Source organism: Phalacrocorax carbo, chromosome 10, assembly GCF_963921805.1.
Source record: "Phalacrocorax carbo chromosome 10, bPhaCar2.1, whole genome shotgun sequence".
NCBI lineage: Eukaryota > Metazoa > Chordata > Aves > Suliformes > Phalacrocoracidae > Phalacrocorax > Phalacrocorax carbo.
The window spans coordinates 17,076,886-17,099,141 of NC_087522.1; the positions used below are offsets into that span (position 1 = coordinate 17,076,886).

The window sequence follows — 22,256 nt, forward strand, 5'->3', positions numbered from 1 at the left end:
TTATGATATAGACTTTTGCATTCTCAGACAAAAGGCCTCCTTAAGGGTCCGTTTCACATTCATTTTTAGGGACCTGAAAACTACTGACTCAACACAAGCCATACACTATAACTTGCAAGCAAACCAGTATATTATGAAGACAAAGTAAACTCCTATAAAGCTTTCCACATAACAACCCAAGATAACATTATTTTCCCTTCTGTTGGCCAGCCAGGAACTACATCATATGAGAGTATTACACTAAGCAAAAATATTAAGTAAAACTGGGTTTTTTGGACAACACCAATAAAGCTGGAAAGCAATCTGAAGCATGCAGTTGTACACAGCTGAGTGATAATACTCTGCCAGCTGTCTCAGATTAGAGTGCTGCATTTCAGTGCCAGTTAAGAAGATTTAGCCGTATGTGCCTTACTGGACTTGAGAGGACAAGGACTGATATGTACACAGAGCTGAAATGGGAGAAGAAACTCTTCCAAATCACAGTGCTTGTTCCTCATTTTCTCCACAATGAGAGCTCCCAGTAACACCAATGAAAAAAGCGGAGACAGAGGATGCAGCAGAATCCCTCTAGCCAAGGAAGCCAAAAGTTTACTTTTCAGCAGCATCTCTCCCTTTAAGCTGTCAAAGGGACATGACTTCAATACTCGAGTTTTGTTTCTTACTGGCAGGAACAAAAGTGAAAATTAAGCTTCTCAATTCTTTAAGAAGAAAGGGATCTGAGCTCCTACTTTCCAGTGTTCTCAGATGACAGAAGGGATTGAAAAGCAGCTCTTCCAGGCTTTTGTAGGCTGAACTTGTGAAATCATATATTGGCAGAGAAGCCAAGACATCAGGAGACCAGACTCTGCAGGCTCTTGGTAACCGCCATGGCATTTGTTAAGGCCCAGGACTGATTATAGTTGTAACTGTAACTTCAAGACAATAGCTATTCAATCTTTTTAAAATATACAAAAGAGTACTTTTTCCTTTCTTTTTTTTTTTTTTTTTAAGAGGTAGAGTTATCTACCAGGGTTCACACACACAGTACTCTTATACAGGGTTAGGAAATGAACAACGTATCAGTGTTGACCTGGGAGAGGGGTCCACAGGAACAAATATATTAGCAATAGCTACAGACCGACTCCTCTTTCAGAAATCTCTTACAGCAATTCCGCAGAAAGCAGGGGAAAGACCAAGGCCTCCCTGCCCTGTGTCACATGCAGGGGGAAGCCCTTGGGCCAAAGCGCAGAGGCTCAAGAAGCAGAGAGTTACTGCCTGGGTTGGAATTTTGTGAAGATACCAAAATTAATAGGACTCCATGGATCTTGCTATGTAGTAAAAGCAACAGAGCTTAATTAAAACCAAGCCCTCATTGTTTGCAGTTATGGGTTAAACTAAAAGGAGGAAGGCATTCCCTTATTCAGCATTAATGCACCAGTGTGAATCTGCCCCAAAAGGGAGAGTATCCCCCCACAACACTGTGCTGCTACAATTAATAATGCAGGATGTGGCCCTTAAACAGGACAGGGCTCTTCTAGAGCAGTGGTCTCCAAACTATTTTGACCCTTCAACCTATTAGTAAAAAGTTTTGAGCACATACTCCCAATACATGTACACTTATTATTTATAAGATTATATATATGCACTGTTGGAAGTTCTTCCCGCACATCAATGAATTGTCTTGCATGCACCCCACTTTGGAGACCACTATTCTAGAGGACCAGCCAAAAAAAAAAAAAAACAACCCACCAAAACAGATATTTGTTCCCAGAAGCTCTGGAGGAGTGACAGGTTCCTCCAGGAAGAGCTCCAGTGCCAATCTCTGCAGTCTCCCTCCTGCACCAGATGTTGGGATGCCAGCTGATCAGTGACTTCAAAAATTGCTTCTTTGGGTTTCTTCCCTGTTTGCCTGATCTACCTGCCAAGTTCCCATACAGTGTTCATGCCTGCTCCTCCCAGGGCCCCATTCATCTCCTTCCCACAAAACGTGCCACAGCAGCTGGGAGAGGGTGTCTTCCAGCCATAACTTCACAGTACTAAATGGAGTCCAGTGCTTCTGGGACAACAGGGTTGTGAAAAGAAGGGAACACTGAGAAGAGACTTACCTCATCATCCTTCCAGTCTGAGAAATCAATCTTGAAGGAAGGCAGGGAGAATTGCTGGCTTACCCCTCTCTTGTAATGAACTGTCTCTGACTGCAGAGCGGGATTCTTTGTGCTGTATCTGAAGAAAGGGGGAAAAATAAAACTTGCTGTAACAAATTATTGCCCTCTGCTAGGCTCTCATTCATTCACACCTGTCTGCCTTTCAGGAAGCACAAGTGGCAGCTCTAAGAGGCAGAGCTGGCAGGGGCTGGCAGCCATTTAGTGGGCATACAAAAAGGGAAGGGAAAGGTCAAAGCAAGAAGGTGAACAAAGGGAAGGGAAAGCAGCGCAGACAGGCAAGGTCTGATTGGATCCATACTGACCTGCCTGGAGACAATGGGTGTCAGGAGTACAGTGGGGTGTGGCAGCCTGGCAAAGGCCAGCTCACTAAATCAAGGGCCTAGGCAACACTGGCTTTCAACCCAGCACACAGTCTTATTTTCTGCAGGAAACCCAGGAAGAACGAGCAATGACCTAACAGCAGCAACACACAACCCAACACAGCAGTGAAGGCTCTCCTGTGCCTCCACAGGACAGCTCTGCAGTGAGAAAGCTACTTGGCTTGCTATCATCCTGGTAAGCAAAAGCCCTTCCAATTCAGTCCTCTGTTCCTCATGGTAAGCCCTGCAACACTTCTGGGAAAGCACAACACCGCCAGAGAGACAGCAACCAGTCCTCAACACCAGCCACCTAGAGAAAAATAACAATTCTTCCACTGTCTCGAGGCCCAGCACTGCCAGGCTGGGATGAACATCTCTGGAATGGAACCACAGCTACCATCCACCATCTTCCGCACCCAGAGCCCACCCAGCGCTGCCTGCCCCAAGAGACGTTTTCACTGCTCACTGACCATCACTATGGATGGTGTGACTCACAGTGGGCTTCAGTGAAAAAACAGGATCAAGAAGTTCTCACTTTTTTTCTGGAGGGTGATTTCTGAGCTGGATGTGCACAGCCTCTCGCTATACCAATTCTGGCACAGGAGAGGAGGCAGTGAACTGCAAAGCAGGGTGGGAACACCTGAAGCTATTTTTACCACCAAAGCCTTTGTTGTCGAGCTACCAACCATATGTTCAGAGCATGTTGACAAACAGGACAGAAAGTGAGAGATCCCTTGCCCAAGAGGCTTACACCGCAGAAACAACATCCCCCAGCACAGTGACATGACAGGTCTAGCTCCATCTCTACAAGAAAGACTTCAACCACCAATCACAGTAATGGAATGTTATCTCTTTGCACACTAACCATCACTTCCTAAGCAGAGCTTCCCACGGTGAGACTGCAAGAGTGCTGGCCTCCAAGCCACTGCGCACTGAACAACTACAAGCTTGAAGCCTTGTTCAAACTTGATTGCCACTGTTCTTGATCGACCAGACAGCCCAGAGACAGGCTCCAGGGACAGGTGTCACATTAGCACCAAGAACTCTAGGCTGAGTTTCTCCCTTAATTCAGCTTGGGATATCACACAGGATGTCCTGACAACCAGTTCCTCAGATTTTGCTGACTCCATTTCTCAAAGAATAACATGCGCAGTACTACTGCCCATCCTGCGAAGGAGACAACACCAGAAGAGATCGAGGCATTTGATGTGGCCGATTCAGTACAGAGCCTTGTCAAGCAGAGCAGTTAAAGTGTACACAGGGGCAAAGGAGAGAGTCCTAGCTTGAAAAATGGGACTCTGTACTTTTGAGGATATTCAGCTGTTCTGAAACACAGATGCAACTTAAAAATCACCAGGTACACAAGCACAGGTTGGAAAGCTCCAAGATCCTTCAGCCTAACTACACTTTGTGGAGGAGCGCAGCACACCAGAAGGGGATGGCAATACGAAGCTTTTCTACATCTGAGGTAATGCTTTCTCGTTTCTGTAAGCAAGGAGCAAGAGGGCTGGGCAGCTCACTTCCAGAGGGTTTGAAGCAAAAATGGTGGGAAAATCCCAAGGTGCAGAGTCAACCAAAAACTGCAGAACTGAGCATCACACCCAAGATATGAAGACTGGGCTGGAGGACAGAGGTGATTAGAGAGGACATGCCTGAACCTTAAAACTCAGCTTTAAGCAATGCTGCAGCAACTTTACACTCAAGAGCCCCCAGAGACAGTGGGCTGCCCTCCAGGGCTCAGGCCAGCCAGCACTGTAACACAGAGTCTTAAAGCATGATGATTAGGGTGCCTTTTGCAGCTGAAGGTATAAGAACCTGGATACCAGAAGATGATGAATATTTACTAATTCCTTTCAAACCCAAGGAGGAAAAACCAGGCTCCCCACTGGCATGAACTGCTGCCTTTCTCTGGGAAGCTAGTGTAGCTCCTGCACCCTCTGAGGATCCAGGAGGCTTATCAAGTGCCACAAGATCCACATTAAATTCTGGAAGGCCATGGCAAAGGCCAGGTTTACCACATGCACTCCGCTCTCCCTGCTGAGGCAAGTGCATTATGTTATTTATGAAAATACCTTACCCTCAAAGACCATTCTGAACTGCGCTGAAATTGTGCTGCTTTTCTAGAAGGCCTCACTCCCTCTTTTGCATTTAAAGCACAGTGTGGGAGAGATCAGAATGACAGGTCTTTTATGTGTGAATTACAGAGCGAGCAATTGAGTGAAATTTTATTTACTGAGTTGTCAAGCACACTGAATAGAGCAAGCCTGTATCTAGTTCCTTTTGTGGCACTCTCAAAGCTTCCCAGCTCTGCAGAGAGGCACAATTCTCCCTCTACAGCTGGGAAAGCAGGGGATGTAAGAGTGACTTATCTAAGGTGACAGCAAGTCACCTTAGAACCTACTGGAAAAAGTGCAGAGGAGAAAACAGAGGTCAGCCTGCCTGGATGACATGCACCATGGCAGCACTGGGAAAGGGGTGTAAACACACGGATGATGAGTGCCAGGAAAGCCAGAGGACCTGCACATACAGCACCAGAAGTCCAAAACAGTCTACAACAGGAAAACAAGTAATGCTGTTCCAAGGAGGATAGTGTAGAACAATACTCGCATAGACCTGCTGCTCTCACCGCCCATGAGAAAAGAAATAAACCAGGTACGTAGATTTTCTGATCTGAAGAGTATGACAAAAATATCAAGGAGGCTTCCCCAAGTGAACTTTGTGCCTCAGACTGTATGACTGCCTAGGCCCCTTGCCAAAACGCATGTCAAACTTGGATCTGAACACCAGACAATGCTGGAGACCTTCAGTCAGCAGCCAGTGCCAAGGCGCCGAGCACCAGTGGGCCAAGAGCCTGGTGAATTCCCTGGAGGTGTTGGCGATACCAGATTGTCACAGAGGTTGATCATCTTTCTAAGGTGATGCACAGGATCTACTGCACAAGCACACACTCCTCGTGCTGCATAGGAGGACAACTTGGCAAGCCGTTACAAAGAAAGTAACCTGCATATTAATGTCTAAGTGATCTCTACCCATCCCCAGCCCTTCTAGTTGGCATCTGCTGTATTCATAAGTCTTCCATTCCCTGCCTATGCTGCTGTGGGCTTACAGTAAACAATAGTGGAGAAGCTCTGTAGAGCTGTGGAGACGTGTTACAGAAGAAGAGAGCATGTATGAAGATATCAAGAGAGAATGTATCAAGAGCATGTATTGTGATACATGCTCAAGAATAAAGGATAGCAGAGAAGCAACGTAGTGCCTCTCCCTGCATAAAGGCTGAAATCTGTACGTTTGGGCTGCTATTTCTGCACTGGCCCAAGTCTCCACCCAGACAGGAGGTCTAACGAAACCACCTTGCAGTCACTGGCAGCTCAGGATGATGGGGAAGTGGGGTCTGTCCTATTAGGTCAGAACCAAACAGAAATCCCCAGTCACATTTTTTTAAATGTGTTTCTTTGTTCAGGCACCCCTGACAGCACAAGAATCACCAGAAATGCAAGGCACCACACTGCTGACTTCAGGAGCAGCCCCCAGCTCTGTCCTCAGGACTCATGCAGCCCATCTCCTCCTGTAAGCTCTGACACACCTTTACTCCCACAGAGCAAAGCTTATACGCTGCACTGACTCCTTCCTCCCCCACGTCAAACCCTTCCACCCCCCAAAACCAGCTGTGTATCAGAGAACCAGCAGATGAGAAGGCCTGTGCCTACATCACAATGATTTTTGAGAGAACAGGAAACAAACTAAAATTATTCCTGTCTCACTCCTCCACCATCAGCTGAGAAGCACTTGCTGCCTGCACAGAGAAACTCAGCCTGTGGCTCACGCAGGCTTCTCCTTGTACACAGTCCAGACTTACTACTAGGCACCTGTAGACCTTAAGTATCTCCCAAGCCACTAGTGCCATGCTACTGTTCATGAACCTCTGGCTAAGCAAGAGTTAAACTTCTGTTGCTACATGCTCACTGGAGACACAACATGAATGTATGGGGGTGTTTCCCCCTCTTGCTCATCCCTGATCAGCACCTGGGTAAGTTCTCAGCAGGGCGCCAGTCCCAACTTGCGCAGAATTCTTCAGCATTGGGTTCCTCATGCTGTCTGGCAATGGGGCTGCCTCAGACAGTCAAAAAATGGTTCCTGTTACCCCAAGCATGCTGGCAACCCCTGACCAAGAAGCATGAAGTGGAGATCCCAGTCAGCTTGCCTCAGAGTTATGCAGAGCACTGTCCAGACCCCACTCCTCAGAGACAAGCAACCGAGAGACATGTCTATGCTTTGAAGAACCTGTGGACAAAATAAGAATCCTATTTCTTCAGTAACAGCTATGCACATTGCATGGCAAAGTTACTGAAGGCAGAGTTACATGAGAGCTTTAGAAGATACTCAGGAACTAATTCTGCCAGTGCTGCAGGCTGTGACTGCTTGGTAGACTCTATGTCCTCTTACAGGTGATGAGAAAGGAGCCAGTCATGTTCTGTTGGTGTTCAAAGGGCCCAGGAGTTGATGTGGAGTAAGCACACTGGCTCCCCTATCTCCCCCACCTGCACACTTCCCTTTCATTTTGGGCCAGGATCTCACAGGCCAGCTTTTAGGGAAGAGGGAAGTTGAACAAGCATCTCAACTCAAAGTGATTTTTATTGATAAAAGAAACACAACCAAAATATATGAAGGCCATAGCCCTGGGTGTCAGTCAGAGTTAGGCAAGATCCAGCCCAGAGAGGCTCCCACACAGAGTTTGGAGGTTAACCGGGTGCTGTTGGTGCACTGCAGTCCCTGCTAGTCTCATCCTCCCCTCCTGCTTCCTCCCAGGACTGAGTTTCCCCTCCAGGCCAGGAGGAAACAAACGCCCTACCACGCAGCTGAAACCCTGCTGCCCATGACCCACTCCAGCACCTGCAGATGTCTGCCTTCAGCTGCCGAACTCACTGGTGAGAGAGCACCGCACTGACGACTCCAACCAGGCTTCAAACAAAGCTGGCAGCTTACACAACAGCTACAGAGAGGCACAAAGGCCAGAACTCTTACTAAAGACAGAGGGTTTATCTGCTCCATGAGATCTATACAATTTAGCTCTCCAGCCTGTGAACTTTGCACACTACAGCATTCCCTTGGGGACTGGTGTCTGCCTGGATCAAAGGAAGCTTCTTCTTTACAGCTTGAGTCTAGCAAAAAACCAGCACTCGCCACTGATTTCTTCACACAGAAGAAATCTCTCTGCACAAAGAATTCATATTAATCATCGCAGTCCCCAGCCAAAAGCAGCAAGAGCACCTTTCAAAGGCCTTGAATAGACAGAGGCTATTAAATAACCAAAGGAATATCTGAGTGCCTCTGCCTCTTCTATGCAAGCTTTAGTGAAAACAGCCATGCGCCGAGCTGCCCGTTTCAGTTAGATTTCATTTTGTGAACCAACTATTCAAATTTCCACATGCAGACAGAATATATAATCATTGCAGTGTCATGTCCACCATCAGCCTAAAAGACTGTGGTAGGATTTTTGCAAAGAGTGTCGCAGGCATTGCAAAACAAACAAGGAAATTAGATTTTTAAAGAAAATATATCCAGTACACCCGTTTGTGCATCAGCAACACAAACAGCATAGCCCTGAAAAAGGGCAAGGATTGCAGAACTAGACTGACCTATTCTCATTGTGTTTTCTCTTTATAATGAGAAAACAGAGCTTGGGAGGAGCATTACTGGGCTATGGAAGAGATCCTTTTCTGTCCAAAGAGGAAGATCTTTTTCATAAGAATGGGCTGCAAAACTCAAACTTCTCATGTTATATTTATTGTCAGCTCCTGATCACCTGGATTGCTCATGTCTTTAGAGCTGGCTATTTTAAGTGCTTCCAGCTACAGGGCTGGTTTGACTTCTCCCCCTGAGGAAACAACCACTGCTGTCATGTTTTAACTACACGATCCTTCCTGCTAGTCAGCAGGATACCTACAGCTCAAGAAGTCCCGGGGGCCCTCCCAGGAACAGGCTAATAGTATGCACATCAAGGCTTTTGCCAGAAAAGGAAAGGATGCATTCATAGAGCACACACAAAAAGAGAATATGAACATCTCTGCAGCCTGCTCCAAAAAACATACATGTCTCCTAAACCAAAGACATCCAAGGGTATGAACAAATGAACCAGTTACTGCAAGAGAAGGCAGGCTATGAACTGGGAGTCCTTCAACTATTCTCTAGGAGCTGCTGAGGAGTACTGCCAGCCCTGCAATGGAAATACAACGCAGAGCACCCTCTCATCTATCTGGGGGGAAAATTACATGCTTATGCACAATCACTAGCATGTAGTCGACGTACAGCTCGCACACTTGCCTGTTTGGCCTCCTATATACTAAGGCAGAGATTATCACGCCATACAGATAGGGCCCATCCTGGTGACCCTTTGCCTTTCAGCTGAGATGGCTGAACCCTTCCTTGCTGCATGTGTCAATCACCTCTACCGCAGGCACAGAGCTGCCTCTCCGGCTGGCTGGTCTTAAAACCCAGTTAGCATCACGGATTCTGACAGCAATCTTCTCTTTGTTTGTAGGACATTTTTGAAGCTGACAGGTACTGCTGTGCCTCAGTGTACACTGAGAAATACAACGCTTGTCCTCACAGGTGAGCAGTCAAGCTTCTATGGTGGCTTCCCCAAGCAGGGTATACCCTGTTTTCTACCCAGCTGCTGGGAAACTGAAGCCAAAGGAAAGTATAAACTGAGAAATATCACTCTCTCCAAGCCCACCAGATCACAGTCCAGCTCCCCAAGAGCGCACCCATCACTAACCAAAGATGAGAGCAGATCCTTGGGGAAGACACAGTGCTTAAAGCTCACTGTGGGGACTGCCACAGGAAACAGAAGCACAGCGGAACAGTTTGCTGATTTCCAAAACCAAATAAAATGGACACAAGCAGAAAAAGAAATAAAACTGAGGATATCGGGGGTCTTGAACTGTTCAGAGGCAGGTCACTGCTAATTCCATGCCATTAAACAGACTCTGGACATAGGCAGATCTGGTCTCTGTTACCTCTGGGGTAATGCACCAGCTGGTCCTCTGAGAGTTAATGTGTTTTAGTCTGAAGAGTCTTTAGGCTCACCACAAAGTAACTGGGCAAAAAGATATGATTCTATGATTCTATATTCAGAAGGTAAGTGCAGCAGTCCCCTCAAGTTTTAAACTAATTCCCATTAGTTTCTACAGATATCTGCAGAAGCACCAGAAAGTGCTGGGTACCTTCCCCTGAGCGCAGGGCTGCAGAGGTGAAGACACCTCTACAAACACCAACAGCCACACATTCACCTCCTCCAGACTTTACTGGTCAACTGGGGTCCCACGGTAGTGATGATACAACTCCCCACGAAACTCAGAGTTCAACAGTTCAGGACAAGAGGCAGGCAGCTACGTGTTTCCAAGATGTTGGCTGGGAAATGGTATAGCTGAGCATATCTCCCAGCACAATTAACTGGGAAAGTCTGCTGAATGCTCCTTTGAGACAGGTTAGGACAGGCAACTCATACTGATAAAGCCACCAGCTTTTAAACTGAACCCAAACAACTCCAGGAAGAAGCTGTCTGGTTTGCAGAAAGAAAGGGCTCCCTTTGGTCATAGGGACCAGCTAATTCTGAAGGCAGGCCCACAACACACAGTGTGTTGTGGCTCTCAGATGAGCTGAGGCTCTACAGTAAGCAATGCCTCTGCTTAGGAAGAGCCACCTTCCCTCCCCTCCCTCCTCTCACCCCAAACTGTACAGCATAACAACATTCCTAGCAGTTTCACCTGAGCATGAGTGCTGATACTATCAGCATCAGTGGTTGTTTCAGCAATGAAGCAAGAATAACTTGTTTAGCGCTTCTAAGGAGCCATGCTGCAGGCTGGGGACTAGGAGAAAATTTCTGCTTTTGATAAGGGTCCAGAAAGTTTCTCCCATTTTAGGATTTAGCATCAACTTAGGAGAGTGGAAAAAAAAAAGTGTTTTGTTTTAAAGAGCATCTTCTTCCCAATCAAGTGCCGGACACAGCAACAGAAAAAGTTTTTAATTTATACACAGGACAGCTTTTGCACATGCTCATTTCTTGAATGTGACTGTTAGCACCAAAAGAAATTGAGAAAAAGGAAAAACTACCAGCCCAGGCAGGGGGAAACTGCATTCCTATTAGTGTACTAAAAATGCACTCACTCCACTTAGAGCTCTAAGAATGCATCCCAGATTTTTTTTTTCCACTAGAATTTGAAAAGAATAAATCAAAGTAATTATAGCACTGCCCTTTCAGAATTGCTTTGCAAAGCTGAAATCAGAGCTTCAAAAGGTTTTTTACTAGCAGCCAGCAAATCCAGAGAAGCAGAGATGCCTACTTCGGGAAGTTGCACTAGCCCCAAGACGTGCTTTGTGAGCCACTACCATATGGAAAAATAGCCTGGGTTGAATTAAAGCAGCTTATAAAGTCTATATTTGTATCTCACTTCCCCCAGCCCTTATTACCTACACATCTGCATTAAATCAGGATCATGCCTTCAAAAAGGTTCCCTGGCTTCTGCTGCAGCCCCCCAAACTTATATAATGTTTATTGTCCAAGAACTCCAGAGCAGAGACAGACAGTTCATCACTTGTATACTGTGGGGAAATTAAAGTGTGATTTATTAAATAAAAGGCCAGCAGTAGAAAGAAGAGCTGAATCCAAGTGCTTTGACTTTTGACATAACAGTTTAGTGCACTGGACACTGCTGCCACCTTAGCAGGGCAGCACAGTATCATCAGCTACATTTCGTTAGCGAGGTAATGACTGCTGACTACTGATCCTGGTTTTGTGCAGAGGCAGGTAGGGCTCATGAGCAAAGCCTTCTCCTCCACCATCTGAACAGATATCTGTCTCTCAGTGAACCATGGACAGGGTGGATTAAAAAATTCTTTTTTAAAAAAAATATTTTCCTTTGAAGTTGACAGTTCTGTTAACTTTCAGAAACTCTACCTAGGAATTGTTCAAATTTAATTTAATATTAAAAATAAATGAAACTTTAAAAAGCAATTAGGTAGTTAATGTTTGCTGCATGAGGTTTAAAGAACAGACAGCAGCACTGGTGACAGTCACTGGCTCAGTGCATGGCACTAAATTTCAGTAAAATGTGTTCTTAAGTGAACCAGACACTGTGTTTTCCTCTGCCAATCTACCGACAAGAGTTCTGAGAGAAGAGCTACTAGTTACAGAAGACTGAAAACATACTCTGTCCAGTTCTGGACTAACTGTTCAGAAACAGTTAGTTACATTTGGTAACTATAATACTTCCATTAAGCAATTATTATTCAAGGCACAACTTGACGAGACAGTCTCTTAAGAGTCCAACATAGACCAGTTTAACCAACAAGAATGCTCCACTGCTGGTCTCGGGTGATGCAGTTGTACTTCCATCCCAACACAGCTTGGTTCAAGAAACAGGTTAAAAAAGTATCCTTTCTTTTTAGAATAACTTTCTTTTTTGTCATTTTGACATAACAAAATGCAAAACTAGGAGTCTAAAAATACATTTTAAACTACATGTATATTCTTTACCAACTTAAGTTCTTTGTAAAAGGTAGCACAAAGTTTGATATGAAGCTTACACCGAGTTATAAATGCAGATGTTTCATTGTTACTGACCAGTGACAAACTCTCTTTCAAGGTAAACCAAGTGAATACGGAAAACAAGATCAAAATCAAGATTTAAAACACGACTTGCTGATTTAAGCCATGGCTGAAGTCTGGCAATATAAATACATCCACCCTGGCCATAGAGGCCCTCAGTTCTCTCCATTAGCCCATTGACAGTTTCCTCTTAGGTCAAAAAAACCCAAGGACCACTTCAGGGCAGCACAAGGGACACTGGCCACCTCTCCACATTGTACCTGTATTAGGAAAAGAGGACTTCAATCTCCAAGGCTGCCATTCCAACACCTTCACTAGCACTAAATTCACAGGAAACCTAAGGACCTAAGAGACAGAACATGGAAACTTTAACAGGATTTCTAAGGCATCCTGCTGCATTCAGCTCTGCTCAGGAAAAACTGGATCTAAATAGAAAGCGATTTCAGAGTGTGTCAAGAGATATTTTTCAAGCACTAAAAAGGACCTAATTTATCACCTCCCCAAAATAAAGGCAGCCATAGGCTTCAACAGAAGAAGAGAAGGGGCCTAAACAAAAAGTCTGGATCAGGATATCCTCCAGTTTGGAGGAGCGCACATCTGGACGGGAGCATTGAGCTTATCTCATTTCTAAAAAGACACCATTCATCATTGGTGGGATATTTATACTTTGCATAAAATGCACAAGCCGTTTTATGGTTTGTCATACATATTTCTCCCTGCTGAAACCTCTGTTTTTTATTGAAGATCCTTTCTATAAAATATAAGTTTACCCCCAAATCCAAAGCACCACTGCAGAAGCCATCAGCACTACGTGCACAGAGCTGCTGATCAGCCAAAAGCCTCTAGCAGAGGAAGCCAAGAGCTTCTGCACCCTAAATCTTCCTTTACCCATAGAACAAAAATAATGCTGTGTCCCATGGCCATCAGAAGGCTGCCATAATGTACCAGCAGCTCACATGTACCCAGTTCACATCAGGAAGAGGACGTTTCAGCCACCTTAGCTCTCAATATAGAGAGGAAATTTCTCATAGTCTTATGGGATACAGTGTTGATTGGAATGGTTTAAATGTACTGATTTAGATAGAAAGGTTTTGAAATATGTAGGGAGGCACTACCAGGATACAAGAAAGCCTCCACAGATGAAGTTTTCATCATCAGATCTACAGCTAGCTGAAGGCTAATACATGTACCTGGCAGCAAACACACAGACAGGGTTTCAGGCAGTAAATCTTCCTGATAGCCATCTCACAACAGCCTGTGCTGAGGTGGTCGTTTATCCCAAAAGGGGATTCGGATGGGCCTCAATTCCACAGACTTGCTATGTAAATGTCAGACTGAACTTTACTTTGGTGGTCCAGATTTCTCGTTCCCTGTTCCATCACAGGGAACACAGAAATCCAGTGAGTTAGGTGATCTGGAAAAAAACAGGTAGTATTTGAAGGGAAGGGTGGTTGGTTGTTTGGTTGGTTGGTCAGGGGTTTGTTTTTTTTGTTTTGTTTTGTTTGTTTTAATTTCATTGAACATTTTGCTGGTAAAGCATACAGCTGTGAGTTCCTCTCCTTTGTTGCACACAAGATGGCTTCCCCACACCCAAAAAACAAACCAAAAAGGGAACAAGAGAGGATATTGGCTATGTGGGGGAGAGAAGTGAAAGTAATATTCAAAGCTATCAGAATATATAAAACAAAACAGAAAAAGAAGATATTTCTTTCTCCACCATCTGTGGCAGCACTGCCCTTGGGGGTGATTAACAAGAGATATTTGACAGGCTCATCACCAGAGAGCTCATGTTCCCCTCCATGTGCCCACAAGCCCACACAAGGCCACAAGGACTTACACTGCCATGCCACCAACAAACTCTTCCGTAGCCTGGCAGTAGATTGTGATGGCAACACGGGCATCTGCATCAAATGTGAACTCCAGGCTGTACAGGACTTTCTGCTTCCCATTCTCCTCAGTAGGACTGTCAACATCATCTTTATACCTGGAAGATAATGCCAGAAGATTAAAACATATATTTATGAGATATCAAGATCAAAATCACTCTGAAGATCAGGACAAGAGTATTCCAATCTAGGTGTTCTGGGCACTCAAGGCACCATGGGCTTCCACCTTGGGCTTCCCAGGAGATTTCCATTCTTTCCTCTGAGGATGGTTCTTCCAAGATTTGACTGAAGTTATTAAAGTGAATTATGTAATGCCTGTGTTGAGGAATCTCACCCAGCCTTACAGTGGCAGGACAGAATGAGACAAGAAAATGAAGTCTTAATTGTCAAACGCTTAGGAGAAGAAACATTCTCCCTCCTTTTAAATCTTCACATTAGGCTCAGTATTTGGGCTAAAGAAATCCTGCATGGGCCTGAGAAGTCTAAAGCCTAATTCTTCTAACTCTGCAAATGAAATGGTGCATGGCAGGCAAAAAAAAAAAAAGTTTCTGTAACACAAAGAACTCCTGAAGCTCAGCAAAAGGTACCTCCAGTATCACACAGAAGATGATATTCAGATCAGAAAGCATCCAAACGTAGGAACTTCAAATACCTTCAAATGTACAAATCACCAATTAAACCTCTGATGCTGACTGAAGCTTGCACACATTTATTGTATGAACAAAACTTAACACATTCAACTGCATAACAGACGCATCATAACTTACACAAGAATGAGTTTAGAAGTTATTTCAATCAACATAAAGGTGAGTCATAACTTGGCTATGGGCTATTGTACAGCTCTATCCCACTGTCCAGTACTACTCCTTCTCCCTACTTGCTGGAAAAGGCAGGTAACAAATCCAGTGAAGAGAGTGGTATGAAGCAAGCTCCAGGACAGCGAGGTATGGCCATGGAAGAGCAGTTAGCTATGGCATGCCAGGAGCGGCCAGGGAGACCAGCAGATCCTGGAACAAGCAGCCAACACAACACACCATGAGAAAATCTCCCCTGCCTTGAAGTGCAAAGTGACAGACAGAATGGATGTGATTCATTGGCAAGGCAGAAGCAGTTTCTCACACAAATTCAAATCCCACTGTAATCCTACGACTGTAGGTACCACTGTTAGTTCATGCAACATGTAGGAATGGTGAATGCAGCAGGTTGCCTTTGAGAGGTGTACAACACGACTTGATTTGCCACCCAGCTCCAGCCTCATTTGTCTATCAGTATTACCTTAATTGCCACAATGCCTGGGTCAAAGCCAAACACCTAAAATATTCAGGAAAAGCTTGGCACTATCTCTGACTTTACTTGGCCCCTCCCTTCATCAAGCAGCCTTGACGAACGTGCTGCACTACTGAAAATACTTAGAAATGGGCTAGGCGTACCTCCATAATTCAATCTAAAAATTGCCAAAGGAATCCTTATTTACCAAGTCCACTGAGATGTAGTAACTGCTGCCTAAGATGGTTCCAGCATGAATTTTACTTAACACCACACTGAACAAGAATGAAATATTCAGCTTCAGCAATTTAATACAGAAGGTGCAAAATAGAATTTAAGAGCGGTATAATCAAATAACTAACACACATAGTTGTACTAATGGTAACCCTATTGAATCACTACAGAATACACTTGCACTCCCGTTTGAGGGACTTTGAGAGCTCCAAGCTCTCCAGAGGTTCACCTAGGTCAGAACAGCAAATCAAGCTAGAATGCACCCAACATGCTGGTATTAAGAGAGACAAATCCCAAGAACTGAGAGTCTGAACATCTGCAGCAGCCTGGATACAATATACAGTATAGAGCAAGATGGTATTTTCACACAAGCTAGTTGCATTCAAAGAATAAAATCATGGCACTTGAAGGCTGTAAACAAGAAACACTCTAGCCAGCAGGGCAGGTTTGCCTAGAAAACATGGCGTTAGTGCCAACATTTTGTGCTGGACTGACCCAAGAGCACAGATGGCAACAATCCACCCACAAGTGTTGTGTGTGTCCAAGAAAGCAGCAGCACAAGCTTCTGTGAATTATCTCTTGCTGCATCACCCTCCGCTGATCTGAGGTTGGCAGTGAAGGATCCAGGCTACGCTACACTTGCCACCTCTTCCAGAGGCAAGCACCAATGAAGGCTGCTTCATAGACCTATAGACCCATACTCACTCCCTACATAGGTAGGTATTAAAACAGAGATGCCCTGCACATGCATGAGTTAAAGATCAACAACACAGATCTAGATAGCTAAAACAGCCCAGACTAATAAAGTGGGAGGCCTAGGGGTGGGAGCAGATCACACAAAAGCAACATATCATTGGTAAGACCATTTCCTGTTTTATGCTCTCAGTGAAGTCACAAAAAGCATACAGGTTCCCAGACCACCCTCCTGCGCCCAACTTCGCCTTGGCACCTCCCTACCAGCACTTGGAAGGTGCTTCCATCCTTTGAAGAAGAAAAGGAGTTAAACCTAGACTAGATCTGTTGCCCTGGGAAACCACTGAGGGGCCACTACTAACCACAGCACCTAGAGAGGAGGTTTCTGCAGGATGCATCTGCTTAGAAGTAGGAGCATCAGAGTCCTGTCTGCCTGGAGCAACGTCACTCAAGCAGGGGGCAAGGTATACATGCCTAAATGGTGACAGTCACAGCAAGGCTGTGTACACATCTTCCTGTTGCAACATGACTGGTGCTGGAGGTTAAGAAAATTGTCTACCACATTGCAAGGAGTTCAGGTGAGAAAAGACTGCGTAAGCAGCTATGCCCGCTGGACCAAGGATCAAGCAAGGACTACTTTGGTGCATACTTTGAAAGTCGGAGATTTCTCATGCTCCACCTTAAGGTGCAAGAACAGTGGGATATAACTTCAGGGAAATAACAAGACAAAGTCACATGTTTTGCATTCCTCCTTTTTTTGCAAGGGTCGGGCAGACAAGGAGGTGGTTCAGGAGTGGTTCAGGTAGTTCAAGAGCTCTTCTGTCTCAACCTGCGCTTGAAGTTTACAGTGTACATTTAGTCAAGCTCTACAGACAGTGTTGATGTGAGGTGGCCACAGGTGCATGCACAAATTTAGAAACCAGTGACTTTGCTAGGTGTGCCTTTTGGTCATGCACACAGCCTTTGCAATCATGTGGATAGAGTGGAAGAGACTGACCACCTTTGAGAACAAATAGCTGATCCAACGTTATGATGAAAAAGGCATAGCAGGGTGACCAAGGGAGCTGAGGCCACCTGGTCTGACATCACTTCTGGATAAAGCAATGGAAATGCTGGAAGTTTTTGGTTGTCTGTTAAAGAATTAAAATATAAAAATATAATTAACATCAGCCATGACAATTTTATAGAAATAGGTCAAGTCGAACCCAATTTCACCCTTTGAGATTAAAAAGTTTGACCAACAACTTAGTAGACATGCAAGACAAATGCTAAGTATTGCTTGACTTAGTATTGTGAGATATGCATTACAACAGTGTTAAAGCAGATATTAAATGAATTAAGAACCAGCTGACATCTCTATCAGCATCGACTTCCATGGAGGGAGATCATCATCATCAAATGGAGGCTTTCCTATTTGGAGATTCTGCAGATATCTGTACAGAGTTTAAGGCTATCCAGGGCTGCAGAGCAAGCAGTCCCAGGACCTTCACCATCAGCACCTCCACCACGGGATGAACAGCTCCAAGGATCAAGGTCAGCCCCACTGTGCTGGAGAGGAAAGAGAAGGGATTTCCCTTCTCTCACTCACATTGACTCACCTGTCTCCCATTGGTCCCTATCATCCAACTCCCTCTCAGGCCCTTATCCAAAACACTCAGTGGTCTCTACTCTCCATGACATCGCTGCTGCTTCAGACACATTCCCAAACCACTATCGCTGCTGATTCCTCCAGCTCTTTTGTTCCACATCACTATCCCAAAACCCAAAGCTTACGCTGAAGCAGAGAAGTTGTCCCAGGATGCAACCCTTCCATGAAACACATTGCCTCATGAGTTATCTTCCTCCTGCAGCTGGAAGTGCTTTCAAGGTAAGAGTAAATTACCAGTACAAGCCTATCAGGTACTTCAGCTCTGAAATAAAGCTTCCAATCCAGGGCTAAAAGAGGGACACAAGACAGACACGAGGCAGTCTTTTTCTGTTAGTGGTTAACAGCAGAACTCATGCTATCCTCCTCTGAGGTTCAGAGTCTCATCCTGCTAGAAATCAGGCACTGACGTGAGGTGTCGAAGACTCAAAACTTCCAATGCCAATATCCACATGTTTATTGCTTCTCTCCAGAGCTGCTGTAAATATTCAGGATTGGACAAAGCTCAGAATTTTGTCTGGTCAGAGCCGGGCAGGAAGCCCAGAGTGGACATATATTCATATTCCTCCATAAAGGCCTACACTCCAAATTATGGATCAACACCCTCTTTACAGATGAACAATGAATTTTCTATAACACACAAGGAAAAACAAAAAGCTTGTGAGGACTTTACCATCAGAACCTACTTTACACCTAGACACTTGGCTCAGTGTCATTTATTTGGTTGAGGAGGTTGTAAATTAAACTTAAGTAGTTCTGGAAAGAATGCGCAAGCCTCAACTACTGGTTGCGAATAAGCCAAGCTGGAGAGGGTACAATGTCTTTACGTGCACAGAGGGAGAAAGGAAAAGCCTCTAGTCTGGAACAGTAGAAAAGCACAAGACAGAACATGCCCTTGGGGACTAGCAATTAAAATCTCATTTTAGGTCTACATCAGTACAAAATTAAACAGAGTAATGCTGGTGGTGGTGTCGTCAGCGCTAACACAGCCGCAGCAGCACAAGAGCCATTGAGAGCTCATGAGGCAGAGAAAGAACTCATCATACCAGGAATTAGACGGATGCAAACATAGACACTGTCTAGGTGCATGGACACTACATTTCAAATAGTCCAGAGCTGCAACTCTGCTTGGGAAGACAGGACGTGCAACCACAGAAAGCAGAATGACAGAACTGTATGTACTAAACACCCCCAAGTCCTCCATTCACAGCAAGGCCTCTCCCAGTGAAAAAGCCACTTCTCATTGCGCTTCTGAGAGATGTTACACTATTTAAAGTGGATGCGTGCAAGGAGAACAAAATACCCCACCCACAGCAAGTGTGGGAAGAAAGCAAGACTTTTTCCTAGAGAAGTACTTCACCCTTTAGTTCAAAAAGCCAGACAGCATTCAGAGCAGTTTACCAATCGTTACTTTTTCAGAAGTTTTTCCCTCTTTTCCTGTTCAGTTTTGAAACCACAGGTATTCCTCATTAAAAAAAAACAAAAAAACAACCACAAAACACAACTCAACTTTCAGTCTTCACATAAAAACAAACTGAGGGGTTTGTGTGGTTATGACTCAAATTACTCACATTACACCACACTGTCGGAGCCACCTTGGCTGAGAGTTGAAGCTGGCCCCTGGCTAGTACTCCAGCCCTGCGTGCCTGAAATGCAGAACTCAGAGCAACTCAAGGATCTTTGATAAGTGCTCTGCCTGGATATCTGCCCAGTCGCTCAGACCAAAACAAAGCACTGTATGCTGGGCCCCTGTACTTCAGCCATCTGTTTGAAAGAGGGCAGCCCAGGTCGAAGTGTTAGCCATTGCATTTAAACCAGCTAGTGCTGTTTTAGATCTCAGTGTAGAGCAGTGAAAGGTAACTGATCTCCATGATTATCCAGACCTCCCTCCCCTATGCATGGGACACAAGCCATCTAAATGAACGCATAAGACTAGGACCAAACTTTATTTTGGTAGCAGGAGAAACCTAAGGAAGTTTCACTCAAGACCAACCAGTCCAACTAGTCTTCCTGGCCTGTGACTTGCACCAGAATCAGCTACTTTCTAGCTTCTCCTTGCACAAGAATGCAGAAAGGAATCTATCTGTAAGGTTATTGACCTAATATCTTCCATTCATGCTAACAATTTCATGGTTTTGTTTACCACTCTAGTCTGTCCTGTAGAGACAGATACATTGCTGGTCTTGTTTGGATACACAGATTGCTCAAGTCCAAGGACTAGGAGCATATAAACCACATGAAAGCTCTGACCACAAAGGAACACAGAAACCTCTGGACACATCCAGCAACAAGGATCTGGAATTCAGCTAATTCTACTGTAAAAAAAAAAAAACCCTATCAAATAGTTTGGCTCTGTATGACAGATCGCTGGGTTAAATAAAATGAATGGTTCAAGCAACAACAGTACCTCACAAGTCGGAGAGAGTCTTTGCGGATATTCACCAAACTTCTCAGCGTCTTCACTGGCTCATGTGGAGCTGGAGTTATATAGGGAAACTGGAACAAAAAGGCAAAAAATTCTCCTATTATTATACTATAAAAGGTAGCAGTATGTTACCTGGCATACAATTTACCCAAACCAAGAAACATCTACCTTTAAGGGTACTCAAGACAACAGCAACAAAAAACAGTAATAGATAATTCTATTTACAGATGAATCAAGCATGTCTCAGGATGAAAATCCTGCTCTGGCCCAGCGATAGCTCATATAGGGAGTATGCACTTTAAGAAAGGGCATTTTCACAAGCTCTTTTTCCGTACCCTGAATTCTCAACCTGGAAAGCCTTGTTCTCACAAGCTTTTATTTCTGCTAAAGAAACGACCTCCAGCTTGAGCAGAAGAAATGCAGCTCTTTCACGTGTGTTACAGCACATAAACAGTGACTTGACTGCTAATCAGCATGCTGAAGCCCTGGATTACTGGGGGAAACTTTTTATTCTGAAACAATGGGGCAAATGTTCTGGAAAAGAAAGCGACAGAGACAGAGGGCCTCATTCTATTCTACAGTCAAGAGACCTTCTCTCATAGATTGTCCTTTAACTAAAGGACGATAATGCTTCAGACTGTAATTCTCCTTACTGGTCACAGAATCTCCAGTAAGAAATGCAAAGGAAACTGCTTTCTGCGGTGACCACAACCTGTAGAGCTGCAGACCTGCCTGCTGAATCTCACATCTGCTTGGCGAAGTCTGAAGCTGAAACATCCACTCACACAACTGCCAAGTTTGATAAGTGCTCAGACTGGAGACACAGCCATGCTCCAAGTCAGAGCAATGGCACAACACAACAGTACAGAGCTACAGGATAGCCTTTCAGGCAGGTTACTCTGAATGTATCCAGCAACAGTGCCACCATGCAGCCTTATTAGCGTTGGGGTCCTTCAAATATACATCTACTAGGTGCCCTACAGTGGTGTAAAGAGAGTGACTGACATGGAGCAGCAGTACCAGGGACCACCAACATACATGCTCCCTTAGAAATGAGGAGTCTACTAAATAGGCAACCAAATGCTAATGCAGCTGAACTTCAGGGCAGCTCCAGGACACAACCCTTCAGTGTTGTCCCCTCAGACCACAGAAATGCATTGGTGGGGCAATAGCCAGAGCCTGAGGGGAAAACATGCTGTTTCCTAACCAACACGAGAATGCCACAGAGGACCCCATGACACAGCCACAGGTAGCAAAGAATTCATGGGGTAGCAGCAACTACTTTCCTTGCACCCTGACTGCTTGGTACTGTGGTTGACAGCACTGCTCTACATAGAGCAGTCAAGACCTCAGTTACTCCGACGCGAGAACTTGGCCCACATCCAGAAAGCAGTTTTGCTGCTCTGTGTTCAAGTGGCTTTTTCCTTGAAGATTAATCAGAGCTGCCAAAGGGCATTAAATTTACATAGGCAAACTATATACCACAACAACCTCCCTCTCTTAAACCTATTTGGCAAACATCCCACTGTGTTAATAGCATTCTCACCCACTCCCCTCTGAAGAAATTACGAAATTCAGTGCCGGGATGTCTGCAAGGAAACCCAGGCTGAGACATGCAGGCAATTTAACTCTGCAAGGTTAGTCCCTACAGCCACAGACACATGTTATATTTAGCTAACAGCTGCACCTTCTGCTTTTGTTGGAGCACTGTGCAGCTGCTAGTCACAGAGCAAAGGAGAAGCAGTCAGCTTTTAACCACTGTCCTGCAGGGGCCCTGTATGCAGACATGGTGTAGGGTGTGTGGTGAGCACACCCATGCCTGCATAGCACCGTTACATCCAGAAAAATTTCCATGTAAAGTCCCTCCTTCTTAATTCTGTTGCTCATCTGCAGTTTCTGCTTGAACAAGCGCTTTCCGGATTCTCCCTTGTCCTACCCTGCAGAGTCCTGTTAACTAACTGTGGTGCTGAGAAGATCAATGGCACAGCCTGAGGACA

General features: G+C 44.9%; 1 protein-coding gene across 4 annotated transcripts in view; it reads right to left on the reverse strand.

Annotated features, from left to right (window-relative positions):
• MGRN1 (mahogunin ring finger 1) overlaps nucleotides 1-22,256 on the reverse strand; it is a 54,399-nt gene that overhangs the window by 22,804 nt on the left and 9,339 nt on the right. For all 4 annotated transcript variants that reach the window (XM_064462052.1, XM_064462054.1, XM_064462053.1 and 1 more), the window contains exons 3-5: nucleotides 20,242-20,330; nucleotides 13,948-14,094; nucleotides 2,085-2,202 (exon numbers count right to left, since the gene is read on the reverse strand). In XM_064462052.1, the coding sequence (XP_064318122.1) occupies nucleotides 2,085-2,202; nucleotides 13,948-14,094; nucleotides 20,242-20,330 (354 nt within the window). The remainder of the gene's footprint in view (nucleotides 1-2,084; nucleotides 2,203-13,947; nucleotides 14,095-20,241; nucleotides 20,331-22,256) is intronic.